Source organism: Hydractinia symbiolongicarpus, chromosome 5 (genome assembly GCF_029227915.1).
Source record: "Hydractinia symbiolongicarpus strain clone_291-10 chromosome 5, HSymV2.1, whole genome shotgun sequence".
Taxonomy (NCBI): domain Eukaryota; kingdom Metazoa; phylum Cnidaria; class Hydrozoa; order Anthoathecata; family Hydractiniidae; genus Hydractinia; species Hydractinia symbiolongicarpus.
In genome coordinates, this window is record NC_079879.1 from 25,113,357 (window position 1) to 25,129,238 (window position 15,882).

Consider the following 15,882-nt stretch of genomic DNA (forward strand, 5'->3'; position numbering starts at 1 on the left):
TTTGACTTGGGAAACTATGAAGCCATATATTTAATAAGACAAAGTGTATGGTCAATTCAGCCAAAAACAATGTTTATTTTGATCAAACTCGTACCAGAGGAGAGACTTAAGTGGTCGAAGGACTCAACTTTTAGTTTTTGACCATCTGCAGAATGACTTTTATGATAATGCAGCATTCCTGACATCAGAATAGCATCTGTAGAAATATTTATATAGACGACAGTTTTCTATGTAGTTTATAAATAAAACAATTCGATACCATGTCCTATATCTTACCAACCAGAATGCCACATGTACTGGGAGAGAAGCGTAAGTGAATGATTCAACATGCCACTGGAAGTGAAAGACGTAGAATGGTCAGAAAATGAACAATACGTCACACTTAGAGTTCCTTTGAAAGGTGCTTCATCTAATAATGTTGATATTTTTTCGACAAGTACTTACATCAAGGTATGCTTTGTATGTTAGCTTGTTATTTTATGCGTATTAACAGAGGATGAAATCGTTATTTAACTAGAAGTTTTGTTTTTATGTACGTTTTTTGTATTAAAAAAAGTCTATATATATTTTTTTTTTTTTTGCGTTTAGCCTGGATGTTTTGTAACAAGAAAAGAGATTCTTTAAAAATATACTGCGCTAGCCTCCTGTTTTATATCCTTAAAATAAAAATTTACTTTGTTAATTCTCTCAATATTATGAGAGTTAGCATGTATACAGATACATGCTAACTCTCATAACTCTCATAACTCTATCTAACCGATATTCCCAGACGGATTTTCCTCAAAATATTTAGCTAAAAGCCTTGCAAGAAAGCAGTATTTATTTAAAAAGTGAAAAGAAAAGTGTCATTTTATAAAACTTTTAAGACAATTTAAAATTAACCTTCATGCTCTTAATTCTTTTTCGAGAATACAGAATTATTGAGATTATGAAATTGCTAAGAGCGTTGTAGTATTGGAGCGATTGGAAGCTTGGTTTTAAATTTTATTTTTGTCTTTTCATCATTTTAGGTTAGCTACCCACCATATTTCTTTGAAGTGGCATTGTATCGTGAAATTGATGATGATGCGTCAAAAGCTACGGTAACGAAAACACAAGTGACTTTTCACTTACAGAAATGCAAGAAGGAATTATGGGGTCAGTTATATGCAAGGTACGAATTTTTTTTTTTCTATACTATCCTGGGGTTTTTTTATGCAGTCTAATTCTGCAAACGTCTCCTGTGATAACATCCAATGTAAATTTACCTTGATAAATGTCAACTGTACAAAAGTACAATGATAGTTCGTTTTTCTAACAAGATCCAATTTCAACAGTAGTCTGCGCAACACAAGGTATTGGTACAAAATCCAGCATGTTTATTTCATGCCTTTAATAAGCAGTAGCGTGACTGAAAATACCTTTGCAATCGTTATAAATAAAACCTTTTTTGCCGGGTGTGGAAGTTCTTTATAGTCCATCACCAATCTTTATTGTATTAACACATTTTGCACAAAAAGGAGTCCGATAACAGCTACATCCAATTTATACTGTTCGTTAATTCTTTTTTCATATTAACGTGTTTGCGGCCTCAAAATTTTTGTACAAAGCCGATATAATCTATAAGGAGATATTTTGTGTGTGGAAGATACATAATGTTGTGGCTGATATAAGAAATGTTTATTACCAGTGAGTGTAAAGACAAAACGGTAATGAAAAAGATTCGAGAAGATGCTGTGGAATACAAGCAAAAACGAGAAAAAGAGAAAGCTGAGAAAATCAGTAAGGAAAGAGATGAACAGAAAAAATTTGCTGTAAGAGAACAGATGAGGGTATGTTATGCTGCTTTCGTAAAAACTCAAGAATTAATTTTACAAGGTTTATTTAAGATTGAGTGAAAACTCTGTGGATCAGCCCTTACGTTTAATGTAAAATAGCTACTAACGTAAAAGCATGAAGATAAAAATTTGAAATACGGACGTATTAGAAAACACTGCATGGTAATCACTTCTTTTAAAATTTTTGCCATTTTACAGAACATATCATTTGATACGGTGTCTTTCAATTAACTCGCATTGATTCCACGTTGTAGAAGAATTTATATCACCTTTGCTATGGTTAGCCAATGATGCATCATTTCATTGTTAATAGCTTTTAAAATATTCTAATTAATTTTGAAGCATCATAAAAATAAAAATCATATCTACGTATAGTTCCACACGTGCAGTTATTTTTATGCGATAAGCGTTTCCAACAAAAAAAGCGTGTTTAACGGCCGGGTTGTTCTTTTAATGTTCCTTCCTAGAGGTAGGCGTTTAGTTCGAGATTTTTCTTAAATAAAGTGTTAATTGAAGAACTGGAAGAATCTTGAAATAAACATGGTATATTTTACCTATACATTCAAGAGAAGTGCTAAGTAGAAACATTTTAAATTTATTCAAATTAAATTATTAAATCGTATCAGATCAGCACTGATTGTAGTTGAAATAGGCTATACTGGCTTAACTCAAAAATCTCGTTTTGTCTCTCTAGCTTGACACCGAAGAGAGACAACAAATTGAAGATAGAAAACAAGAAATCGAAGTAGAACATGTTCAAAAGATGGAAGCTTGGAAAAAAGAGAATTCTAGTTACAAAACATCACAACAACAAAAAGAGGTGATTCCAAGTGTCCAGGAGAGGGCGAAGAAAACATCAATTTCAGATCGTAAGATATTGAATTAAATTCGATTTTATCCCAGACTACAAGAATAAATTTTTGTAATTCCCGTATTTTTTAATGTTTTGGTATACAGTCTTTTATTGCAATCAGAATACAAATGCTTGTGGCAATATTTTTTTTAAAATTTATTTTATTCTTTCCAAAAGACGCCATGGAACACAAGAAAGAATTAAAAAGAAATACGAGTGAAGAAGAAGTACTTCCCGAGCCACGGTGCTCTGGTAACATTCAAGTTAACTTCACTGCAAGACAGCTTCCAACACCAGCTAGAGAATCAAAACAACCAGAAGAAGAAGTGGTTGGTTATTTTCTTTTTCTCTCACCATGGATATTTTTCCTCTATCTGTCTTATGTTCTCAAGAAAATTATTGATTTTTAACTTGTGTCTGACTGAATTGCGTGGTCATGATGTTTTGCAACAGGAATTCACGTATTTATGATTAGATTCTCAACTTTCGATCTGGTACTGAAAGTTTCGAGAATGCATTTAAATCGATAGAAAAGTTGCTTAACGGTTGCTTAACAGAAAGTTAGACAATTTTGAAGATTATGAACAGAATACTACTAAAACTGTTTGAGAAAATTACTTTTGTTTGCTCTCGCTTTTTTGATTTGTTGGCATATTAAAAAAATAAGAAAAATTAAGCTGACGCTAAAACCAATATTAAGTCCAGCAATATGTAAAACTGCAGTTCATCAACTAATTTTGCTCACATTGCTATATTACTGATACTAAAGTTGCTTAAGATTGTTGCAGCTGTTAGTGTAGTTGCTTATAAACTGGTTTATTTTTTTATCTTATGCTAAAATATGATTATCCACATCCTGTGTGAACACTGCAATATCACATAGAACATTTTTCAATACGTTTATGTGCTAAGTACCCTGAAATAGCTATTAGTCTTAAACCGTTCAAACGTTTTTTTTTATCTTTTTGCTATAAACATACTGCGTGTCATTGGGTGTGGGAAACACAATCCTGTTACTTATTTAAAGCAAAAAGCAAATCAAGAAATTCAACTCGTCTGAATCCTATTCTTGTTTCTTAAGTGGTTAAAAAAGCTGGCAGAAATGAATAAAATGAAAAAGGCAGACGAAGATGCGACAGATATTGAAGAAATGAATCCAATATGGTTAAAAGATAAGGGCGAGTAAGTTGGACATCAACATAAAAAATTTATTCTTAAAATTCTACTGAAACATTCGCCTACCTAAATGTAATTAAGCATTGAGGGTATTCTGAAGAGTAGTGTTTGTTAAGAAAGCTGTATGCAAATGAAGTGCACAGTAAGCATGACGTAAGCATTTTTTTAACTAAATTTCTGTTTACTCCTGTGACAAAGTCAGCTAAAAGCAATACTATCACAAAATAAGGCGAGATTTATTTAGGTGTTCTATGGGCAGTTGTCGGAAAGTAAAAGAAATAAAGAAATATATATAAAGGATGTAAGATGAGCACATGGGACTTTTTCTGTGCGTCTGACCTTAAAAAAAATTACGGAGCTAAATGGTATAAAGATAACGAAAATTAATTTTCCCTGTGTACTACACAGAGTCGCTGGTTTAGCGCGCGATACACATGGTGAAAGTTTGAAGTTTCGGTGAGAATACAAATCACTTTATTATTCTATAGTTTTTCGGAAAAATATGGTCCGACCAGCCAGTAGAACAACTAACTTGCCTTCGTCTCATCACAATATGGAACGGTGTGTTTTATGAACTTTAGCATGTGTTATTTAAGTTTTAATTATTTCTTCAAGTGATTTCTTCAAGAAAGGAAACCATGTTGCAGCAATAAATGCTTACACGTCCGCACTTCTTCTCGATTCGAAAATTCCAATGTATCTTTTTCGTAAAGCCATCAATCTTCTGTTTTGTAAACAAAATTTCTTGATTATGTATACTATTCGACTTAACAAGCGTGAAGGCTTTATGCGAACAGAGCAGTTTGTCATTTATCATTGAAACAATACAACGAAACCGTCCAGGATTGCACATGTGTAAGTATTGTAAATTTCGTGCCAGTAGTAGTTGTAGCAAATTTTCTAATCCGTGAAATGTAATTATCGCTGAATGGTCATAATGTTTTATCAGCACTTGGAATTCTACGCGCGAGTGTAGTCACACCCAGTAGGTACAGAGAAGCTGATACCTCATTGTAGTTTAATTTTTACGTAATTTTTAAGTAAATTTGACAGCGAGAAAAAAAAATTATTCTTATTTACTTTGTCCTAGGTCTTTCTGCTGTTCCTTTAAATAGCGTTTTCAAGAATTAGTACCAGCAAAAAAAAATATTAAGTTGCCAAGATTAATTGTCTTAAAATCTTTAGAAATGTTGCCTTCCGGATGTATACTTGAGGAGTATGCAGAAAAATTGCTCACAAAAATAGTTACTCGTAGAATGTGTAAAAAGATTTTACCGCGAAGAGAATCACAGTATTTCTAGAAAATTTGCCTGCGAAGATAATGACCCGCAAAATGCGTAAACAATTTGCCTGCAAAAAACCCCGCAGACTGCGTAGAAAAATAGTAAAATTCGCAAAAAAGTCTTTGAACATTAGTACGCACAAGTTACAGCAAAACAGTCGTTGTTTTTTTGTTATGACATACCAGTCGTTTACTGTCATCGTTGTTGGAATTTGTGATGCTTAAAAAGATATTTAAACAAAGCCTAACTTTCTGTACTCTATTTTTTTACTTCGTCTTCCATCTTAGGCGTTAGAACTCTATGATCCACCTGTGCAGGCGAATGTATTGTCGAGATGTCGTGCACTCATCCGCAGAGGGACAGCACATTTTTATCTAAACAACTACGTTAAAGGTATTGATTAACTAATAAATAACCCTCCTTATTTCTAGTTTTTCAAATTATCGTCCAATTCGGCTCTTTCACAAATATGTTTAGGAATAGCTCAATTTTTTATACTGAAAGCCATACAGTTAGCTGTTCGTAGCACGAGTTTTTTTGCGCACAGATAATACAGGCACTAAAAAAGCCGTTTTCCATTGGCGTGATGATAATTTTAAGGCGGGCAGAATGTTTATTTACGCTTAAAAATTTCGCACGTTTATTCCTCTTGTTCATTTGCATTTGTTAACGCAGGGATATTTAAATCGGAAGCAAACAAAATATTTGATTGCAATTCTCTTTTGTAAAAATTTGTACATCATGAATTCATAGTGACTTGCGAGATAAATTTGCATAAAATGTACTCAAAACCATGACAAAGATTAATTAATTTTCAAAACTTCTTGAGATTGAAGAATTTAACCGTAAATATTTCATTTTGGAGAAATATATTCTGGCGAATTATTTAAATTCAATCGATTCGCTGAATCGCGAGAATAAATTCTGATTAGATAAATTTCGTCCAGTAAGGCATTTATTCCTGTGAGACCTTTGTTTGGCGAGGGCCTAAAGAAATTGTTCGATGTAGTTGGGTGTTCTCTTTTTGAGGTGCAGTCAGGTTTGATACAGCAGTTCTCCCAAGTAATGTTTATGGAAGTAATTTTTTTTATAGCTCTTACTGACTATGATGCAGCTATCAAGTTAGATCCTAAAAACGAATCGTTAAAAGCTGATGCATACAAAATACGAAGGGTGATACAGGGAGAAGAATCGTCAGATTATTAACTTGGAACTTGCTTTAAAATAATGACTAAAGTTATGTTGATATTTATATACGAAGTCGTGTTGCAGGTATAGTGTAGATATACAGTCGACGCTCGATATCTCGAACTCTCAAGGGACTGACAAAAATGTTTAAGATACGGATGTCGAGATATCGACCGTTAAAGGCCTTCTTAATTGGAGATAACATTGTTAGAGATATATAACGTAATCTTGCCTACAAGAGATTACATGACTAAAGGGACCGAGAAAGAAGTTCGAGGCAGGGAAAGTTTGAGATAACGGGTATTCGTGATATCTAGCGTCGACTTACATTTTTTAAAATGACAGCTCTTTGAAAGTAAGGCCAAAAACGAAGAAGTAAAGATACTTATATTTTTGTAAGTGCTGATCAAGTGAGGTTAGAAAATAGCGTTTTTACGCATTTATAGGTTACAAGGGATATACAAGCAAGGTTGGCTCTAATTTGGGATCTTTTTGTTCCTAGTGAACTGAATCTGATTTTCAAGATAATAATAAAAGACAGGAGATTCCCGCAAAAGGGCCAAGGAGAACCAGAAAATGTCGGGAAAATCCATTTAAACCTGTACAAATAGTGGTCATAATTTTCTGTTATAATTTTCAGGTTTTTTTATCGAGGGATGCTATTTGGGTCGCACAGATGTTTTTTTATATTATACTATATTATATTATATCATACTATACTATACTATACTATACTATATTATATATTATTTATATTCTGCTATTTCTTTTCTGTATAAACAAATTGTTGTAATTTATTTTTCGTCCGTGAAAGGACTAAGAGATTTCTAGTCGCGATTTTTTTGTCTGCTGTTGTTTTAACCCTCTACTGAAGTTGCTATCACTTTGTGCCTACCTTCGGAATACCATATCCATGATTCCTTATCGGCTTTTCGTTGGCCCCATTTTTTGCAAGGCCTAATTTTTGTCATTTTTCCAAATTTTCGTCACTTCGACCTAACAAAAAATTGAAGCAGACGAATTATTTGGGCCATTTCGAATTTTCGCTATTGATCTAAAAAATGCCGAAAAAACTTGATCAGGTAGCTAATAACTTTAGAAGAGGAAGTCAGTGCAAAGTTTGCCAACATTTCGAGATTAAGAAGAGATTTATTTCTTATTGATTGATTCTTTATTACAGTCTACAAGCGTAAATTTTTTAGTGGCGTTTTGATTAAATTAACTTTTTGTTGGCCTAAATATTTTTTCGGACATTATTTAACACCGACTTTAACTTTAATCACCTTAAATTTGTTACGTAGGACAAAAAAATTGCACGATATGGTGTGTTCGATAAAGCCACAGGAAGTATTGCCCATCGTTCTTTCTTAAATAGCGTAAATAAATTTGAGTACCAGTACCAAAAGAGCAACCCCGTTCCTAGGGCAATTTTTCGCTTTTTTAATCTCCGAGATCTTCGCGTCTTCTCGGATATCAAAAAAGCGAAAAATTGCTCTGGGAACGAGTTTGCCAAAAGAACTGCACTGAAAACCTGAGACTTTTAAAATTCCTTATAATACTAAAAAATTAGCGGAAAATATAGACAGGAGAAAACAGAAAACTTTGTGTCTAACGATAGGTCATAGGAAATGACATGTTAACATTTACAAATACATGATCAAATGTTTTAATTTGCGAAAGTTTTTCCCTCATCCAGGCAATTTTTACTTCCCGCAGGTTTCCGTGGTGGGGTTTCAAACAGGAATGCTGCCATTCGAGAAAATTTATGCCGTAAACTTCGCGATTTTTCTAAAAAAATATCGTTGACAGAAAAAAATCTAAACGGAACAGGGAGGAGGGAGAGCGGGCATTTTTTGTCTCCTCACGCGCTGAAGTTTTGAGGTGATTCAATGTTTCATTTGTTTCTGATAGTTTTTTGTTTATCAACGCATGCGCAGTGTTTTCAATTGTCTACTACGTCGAGAAAGAAAGAAGACGTTTTCAGCGTTTTTCCGAAACGAGAAAGTTTTTTTGCCATGGAAAATACAACAAATTCTCCAACAGTTCAAATTGCTGTAACACAACCTCAACAAATTACTTTACAGAGCGCTCCTACCAATGCTTCCCATATCCAGATATTTGCTCAAGATCCTAATAATGCTGGGAAAGCCTTGTATATTATTGATCCAAGTCAGGCAGGAGGCGTACAAATGATCTCAAACTCTGACCAACGCTTTGAATTTGCAAATTCTGCTGGAACTCAAAATTTAGCTGGCGCATCGCAGCAACAATCAACAGTTATGGTATGTAGCTAGCCTAGCTAGCTAAAAACATAATTTTCTCCTTTATTTCAAGTCACCTTTTTAGTCTTTTTAAAAAAGTACTTGTGTATTTTTTAATCGTCTTCGAACATTTTTTTATTTAACCACGATTTATTTTTTCAAAAACTTTATAAACTATAAATCTCAGTATATTTTATATCATACGCTTTCTCCTTCTAAGAATTTTGTATATTTATTGCCAAAAAACAAGGACCAATGTGATAACGTGTTGATCAAATGTATTCGAATTGATTGGTTGTTATTTTCTTGAAACTCATTGGTGTTGAAATGAACTAATAAGAAGTCAGCTTGACTTTTACCAATCAAAACACTAATATTTCTAAAGATGGAATGTTTTTAAAAGTGAGCTTTAATAGATAGAATCTTACTTTAAAAAATATATACAAAATTAAAACGAAGGTTTGGTATCTGCAAAATGGCAAATATAATGAAAATAAGAGGTTAGCTAGCATTATGTTGTATAAATAAAGTACAAATTATTTTTTGTTTTTTTAAATACTGGAACTTTTTTAGAAACAGAAACTTACAGCTAGCTAGCTAGTTGTGGGGTTGATATTTTTTAACTTTTATTGTTGTATATATATATGTACATGTTTAGAAAAGCTAAGCAGAGGACTGAAGAATCAAAACTATTTTCATTTCTAAAGCCTCAATTTGTAGCTGGTACAGTTAATATAAACATGACATTAAATAAATCTTTTTGTTGCTGTATTTTAGATACACAAACATAACTAATGAATTTTAGAATAAAAAACTTGTGCCTTTCAAAATTATTTGTTAAATTAATTTGTTTTAACTTTATAAGAACTAATGTATAAGAACACTGAGTCAAGAATTACTAAGAAAGAATTAATTATGAAACAGTTTCCCATTTTTTATACTAGATACTAAAGCATCATCCATTTCTTCTAATCCTAGAAATATTTATTATCATATCTGTCCTTATATTTTTCTCTTTTTCGAAAAAACGCAAAAAGCTTTTTTTCTTTTTTGATAACCTATAATGTGATCATCTTCAGGTCTAAAATATAAAACAAGATTAAGGTGACGGTATACCTTTTGAGCATGGTTTTTTAAATCGCAATTTTTTCAGCGATTGTTAATCAAAGTTTATTCATTCGTACATCACCAAAAAGCATTTTTAAATACCTATCAAATAATATAAAAATAATTTGAAACTGTTTAACTTCTAAAAAGTCATGAGACTTTTTAGAAGTTGCCTGCCTGCAAAAAAGTGATTTCAGTTACAAAACTACTTTGTTTCCAACTCTCACCCGATGTCCTTTAGAATCTTGATAGATGTACGTAAAAAAAGTCCCCATTTTTGATTTATTTTACTTTTTCCAAAAACGCTATTTTTTAACTCAAACTTTTGTCTTTAAGATGTATATAATATCTAGAGACTCTTTGATTTTTGGAAGATAAAAAATTGCTTTTAGATAAACATGTTGGCTTTAGCACAGTAGCACTCTCACTTGTAGAGACTCTAGTTTTGTAAAAGAGATTTTAAATGTATATATGGTATACGAAAAAATAAAATTAAAGGTTTAAATGTTTTTTAAAATATCCTGCCTTTCAAGCATATTCATGATAATGGTGATACTTTCACAACAATACAACTAGAAACACTAACTTTTTATTTATTAAAAATACCTGAAAAGATAAAATAAGGAATTTTTGAGTGTGATTTGCAATGGGACATGTTACGTATGGGACATTTTTAGGTATTTAGCTATAAATATTTCCACTAATAATTGTTTTTTTTGTCAAAACTGTGATGGACTAAATAGAAAAGACTAGTATCTCAACAAAAACCCTCATTTAATGAGAATTGAAGCTGTTTGCTAAAATATATTGTCTGGATACCAAATAACAGATATTTTGTTCTGTTCAAGAGTTTCAGCCAGGTACAAGTTTGCAGATAGATAGATAGATGTGCATATTTTACATGGCTAGCCTCACAAATATCGAGGGATATACCCTGTCTATTATTTCCAGGAGGGGCCATGGCGTAGATGGAGAGTCCTAGAGTATTTAATGCTCATTTTGAGCTACGCAGACCCAATTAGAGCCCGCGCTCTACTAGACAACTCCCGGCAACATCCAACGGCCCACACAGTGTGCCATCTTCCCAATTTCCCTCACATGGCTTGGGTTAACCCGGGGCTATGGTAACATTCACTCGCCCATGTTGAATCGCCGTCAAGAGGAATCGAACCCCGGTCTCCCGCACAGAGTACGAGAGCTATAACCACTAATCTACGGCGCCACTGTTGACAAATTAAGCGAAACACGAAATCTCTAATAAAGTTTAATATTTCTTTTTTTGCTTGCGGTGCTGTCTGGTGGGCCTTGGGTCTGATTCCTTGTATAGCTTTTAATTGTTTTTTACTGTAGAGATATATGAACACATTTCATTATGGATTTTTAAGGTGATGGTATACATTTATTGTATCAAAAAAATTGATTTTTTATTAGCCATTTATACTAAAGAAACGATGATCTATCCAATGGTGAAACTATTTATTTATTTTTCGAAGCGGAATATCGACTTTATCCAAATAACTAACTTTTTTCACACCTTCAAATTGAATAGAAGTTACGAGTGAATATTTTTAACACTTGCATCATCTTGAGTAAAATTTTTCAAAATATTTTTTTTTTTATATTTTCTATTCAAAAAAGACTGTCTGGAAAAAAACCACCTCAAATCTTTCATTTCTAAAAATCTCAAGTTATCGTAAAACGCCGTCTTTTGAAAAAAAAATTTGCTTTGATTCCTATGGTATACTCAGTCACGTTTTTGTGAATAACTAAAAAAGAATCAGACAAAATCCAACCGTAACAATTCTTCAACCCTTTAAAAGATTAGACTAATTTAATTTAGAGTTCAACATACAGTACTTTGGTTAGCACTTTTTTAAGCTATTTACTTTTTATCATGGCTAGTTGGATTTTTTTTCAATACAGCTTTGAAAAAAGTACTTGAAATCAAAACAAATTAAAAATGTTACAATGGGACAATTTTGGTTCAATACATTAAGTTATTCTTAACAGAGTTAACAAAACCTTGACTTGATAAATATGTATTTCTTTCAGTCATAACATATCTCAGATGTGTGATAATTAGTTAGAAAGTTTGTATTTTCTGTAGGCTCTCTGTTTTGGTTTTTAAGTGTATCGGCAGGAGCACTTGCGGTAAAAATTGTCCCGTACATATCAGAAAACTGTGTTTTACTTTATCTTGGGTTTTCTTGTAAACAAATTTTCTTTTACAAAATGTGCTTTAGGATCCTAAAAGTGTTTTCAAATGTGTTTTGAATGAAAACATTTGTTTAGAGTGATAAAATTTCAAAGTAAGAGCTGTTACGTATGGGACAAAATATTACTACCTGGTGGGACTAGTATAACAATATATTGACTTTAATAGATCAAGGTGGAAGTCATTTAAATATGGAAAACTGTATATATGTTGAAGGTTTCATAATGGCTGCTTAACCTGAATACTGGCCCTTGATTGGTTTAACCAGTGTTATGACGCGAATCCGACCGCAAGAATAGCTGTGCATTTTTTCTTTCATGTTCTTCAATGTTTTTAACCAAAACAAATGTTTTGTAAATATTTGTGGATAAAAAAAATTTAAGGAGTGGTGTTGTTTACAAAATTGCATTTCTGCAATACAATTAATGCTATGTTGGCCAGACCCCACAGCAACATCTGAAAAAATGCACTGGCTATTCACAGGACTTTCTTTTTTCTATTCCGTTATTTATCAGCTGAACCTGTTTATAAAAGAAAGTGAAAATAACCCCTTTAAGTCAGGTTTTAGAAAGCATAAAACTATGTCCATTGTTATTGAGTATTTAGTTAGGCTGTTGTTACATTAGACACAGAATGTTATTGTTATACAGCTTTAACCGGTAGAATTTTTAAATGGGCTCCTTTTTGTCGCCGTTTTCACTACCAAGACTAGTGAAGTACGGCAGGATACCAGTCTTGTGTAGCGGTAAGGAAATTTTTAGTTTTTTGGTGTTATAACACACTACTCTGTTGCACAAGGTACAAAAACCCATTATGTTATGGCAGGATACCAGTCTTGTGTAGCGGTAAGGGAATTTTTAGTTTTTTGGTGTTATAACACTCTACTCTGTTGCACAAGGTACAAAAACCCATTATGTTTACAAATTAATTGTTTTGCATTATTACTGTTCAGTTATGTTCACTAGTAGCAAGCTGCAATGGTCGTTTGTTTTCTTTTAAGTGATCTGGAATTAACCAAAGCTAGATTCGTATTTCAAGAGGCTAAAATTTGTTTTAAAAAACAAAATATATTAAAAATTGTTTTGTTTTTATTGCTTTTTACTTTTTATTTAGGTTTCATAAAAGCAGTGTAAACTCATTTTTCTACTTTCATAATTTTCATTCTTCTTTTTCTTTGCCAGTTGAAATAATTAATTACTAATAACGTTAGCATTTTTTTTTCTGCAAAGCAAATACTCCCCCATGAAGGATACTAAACCAGTAATACGATGTAGAATCAGAACTTCCTGCCGATACGGCTAGTTTATTAATATATTGTAAAGCAGTTGTATTTATTCTTATTTAGCTAAATGGCCAGCAAGTTATTGCTCAGAGGCTACCAGTTGCCATGGAGGCTTTAGACGAGCCGTTATATGTAAATGCAAAGCAATATCATCGTATTATAAAAAGACGACAGGCTAGAGCGAAATTAGAAGCTGAAGGAAAGATACCAAAAACAAGAAAGGTAATTTGTGTTAAAAACTTACAGTTCTTTTTAAAACAAAAAATTGTCTTAAAATTTATTTAATTTTTTGTTAATTATATATATCGTTAATTTTCATGTACGTGCATCTCAATATATTACACACGTTTTAAAATTAGGATATTTTTTTAACCTAAGTCATTTCGTAGAAAGTAGAAAATATTTCAAAATCACACAAAAGCATTTGGATAAATTAAAAGTTTCTTTTTACTATTTTACCTGCAAGATAGTAAAAATGAGGTTGATTTTTAGCGGAAAGTATTAAGTCTGAGGCCGCTAAAGGGATTTGAACTGCTGAAAATATGCAATCACAGCAACTAAACTGTTAGGCCACAACAATGTTTTGTGTCAAATGAAGTTTAATTTAAATCGAAATGCAAATTTATCAAATTAAATTACAATTCAGCCATTCTTTAGGTTTTTTTAAAATAAACAAAAATAGTAAACGTATCATATAATCATTAACAAAACGGGAATTTAATGCTGATGGGAAAAGCAATGCCGATGAAATATATTCAACTTAATGAACTAAAAATATTGAGAAAGGTAGTTTAGAATATCGGACAATTTGCAAGTAAAAATGAGATCCTTCCCAACAGTGATACTACATCATGTTCAAGAAAGAAAAATTAAGTTATCAGTCATAACGGTTGCAATCAGAGTACTGATCTGCATTGTAAAAGTAAGGTGCGGGTTCTTCTGTTGTAACTGTCATTTGGCATCTGTAGATATTATCGTACACAATTTTTTTACAGTAAGACAAGTAAGAAAAGTTGTGGTGTACGATAATACCTACAGATGTTTCAACATTGTGTAATGTCAATATGTCAATATATTTTACATAAGTGTGTAGCATATGTGGGTACAAGGAAAACAATGAACAAAAGTTTTTGATTTTGATTTTTTACTAGCTTTTAATAAAGTTCTTGCACAACTAAATTTGTGCTTTTACGACCATTTAAAACGTTTTTGTAAGAAAAACTACAGAGATATCTAAAATTGAGGAGTTTTTTGAAAATAGACCTAATGATTCCTGGTTTTAAGCTACATGCTTACTGAGCTAAAAAGGTTATATTATTGTTCAAAAAGAATGTCCTACAGAATGGACACTTTTGTTTTTACTCTATGCAAGCAACTTCTTTTTGAGCCCATAGTAAGTAAATTTATTCATCAACAGAGGACTAAATGTTACAAGGAGATATTCACTATGATAACATTTTTGCTATAAAAAGTAGTTCAATATGAGGCGTTCGTAGGAGACCACATCGTAAACATAAGCTTAAAACAAGGCAGCTGGATAAAGTATAGTATATGGTACTGGTACATACAGATAAAGAAAAGTAAATAAATAAATGAATGAATAGATATAGTTTCCCCAAAAAACAAAATATTTTAAAATTTGCGAAAGTCTCAGATTAAAGTGTATAAAATTTATCAATTTTAGATTTGTGCCAACCATCTCATGATATTGTGCTCTTGTATTTATGGTGAAAAGTGTGTAGAAAGTGAAAACTTTAAATCTCATTATTTGTTTTATTTTCTGCAATCTAATTTTTGTGAACCTTCATGCAGCAGAGCAGCTGTGGATGAAAGTTAATATGTAAAGATTTCATGTATATTTTTATCATAGTAGTTAAATAGTCGTGTTTTTTATTCTTTAGAAATATTTACATGAATCCCGCCATCTTCATGCTGTTCGTCGAAATCGAAGTATGGGGGGTAGATTCATTGGTAAAGGAAAGAGAGGAGCAGAAGCTGAAAATGAACAAGTAATGCCTAGAGAAACAACCACTGTAGGGACTTTGAATAGCCAGACAATTTTAACTGCAGAGCACATACAGGCTCTGCAAACTGCTAAATTACACACATTGCAAGCTCATTCTACGGCAGGTCAAACTTTACTGGCTAACCCGACACACACTATGATACAAATTCAGAACAATATTCCAGTAATGACGAGTAGTAATCAACAGCATGCTTCTGTATCATCTTCTACAGTGGGAAATTCAACAGTGACCGTCTCGCCATTACCGACTAATCACATCCAAACGCTTTCGCATGTCACGTCAAAAGTTTGAATTCACTTTTAATAGTATAAAGATAACGAATCTTCAATTTTAATCAAAAATCTATAGGAATCATCTTCCTAAAAGTCTGCGTGTACAGTTTTTACAGCACACATTGGGCTATTTCTAAGCCTTTATATTTTTGTTATCCTAGCTGCAGAGATTTATATTTTCTGCATTTTTAAAGGCTAAAACATGCTTTTTACTTGCGTAATGTAAGGCCGATCCTATTTCTTTCATATTGTAATTATGTATATAAAGTTACATTGAGAACATAAGTTATTCAAAATATAATTGTTGTTAATAACATATTTTTGTATGATTGATTTTTGTCTCTATTTAGAAAAACGTTTCCCATGTAAGCGTATGCGAAAGAAAACACGCAAAAATGGAT

General features: G+C 32.2%; 2 protein-coding genes across 2 annotated transcripts; both read left to right on the forward strand.

Moving 5' to 3' along the window:
• The first annotated feature begins 77 nt into the window (after window positions 1-77).
• On the forward strand, window positions 78-7,154 carry LOC130645607 (dynein axonemal assembly factor 4-like). The gene is made up of 10 exons (XM_057451646.1): window positions 78-450; window positions 1,011-1,153; window positions 1,670-1,811; window positions 2,512-2,686; window positions 2,848-2,999; window positions 3,752-3,852; window positions 4,462-4,542; window positions 4,629-4,701; window positions 5,417-5,522; window positions 6,223-7,154. The coding sequence occupies exons 1-10, from the start codon at window positions 328-330 to the stop codon at window positions 6,333-6,335; spliced, it is 1,209 nt and encodes a 402-aa protein (XP_057307629.1). The 5' UTR covers window positions 78-327; the 3' UTR covers window positions 6,336-7,154.
• Window positions 7,155-8,249: 1,095 nt separating this feature from the next.
• Window positions 8,250-15,797, forward strand: LOC130645611 (nuclear transcription factor Y subunit alpha-like). The gene is made up of 3 exons (XM_057451650.1): window positions 8,250-8,599; window positions 13,246-13,404; window positions 15,084-15,797. Exons 1-3 carry the CDS (start codon window positions 8,333-8,335, stop codon window positions 15,498-15,500), a joined length of 843 nt encoding a protein of 280 aa, XP_057307633.1. The 5' UTR covers window positions 8,250-8,332; the 3' UTR covers window positions 15,501-15,797.
• The last annotated feature ends 85 nt before the right edge of the window (window positions 15,798-15,882 follow it).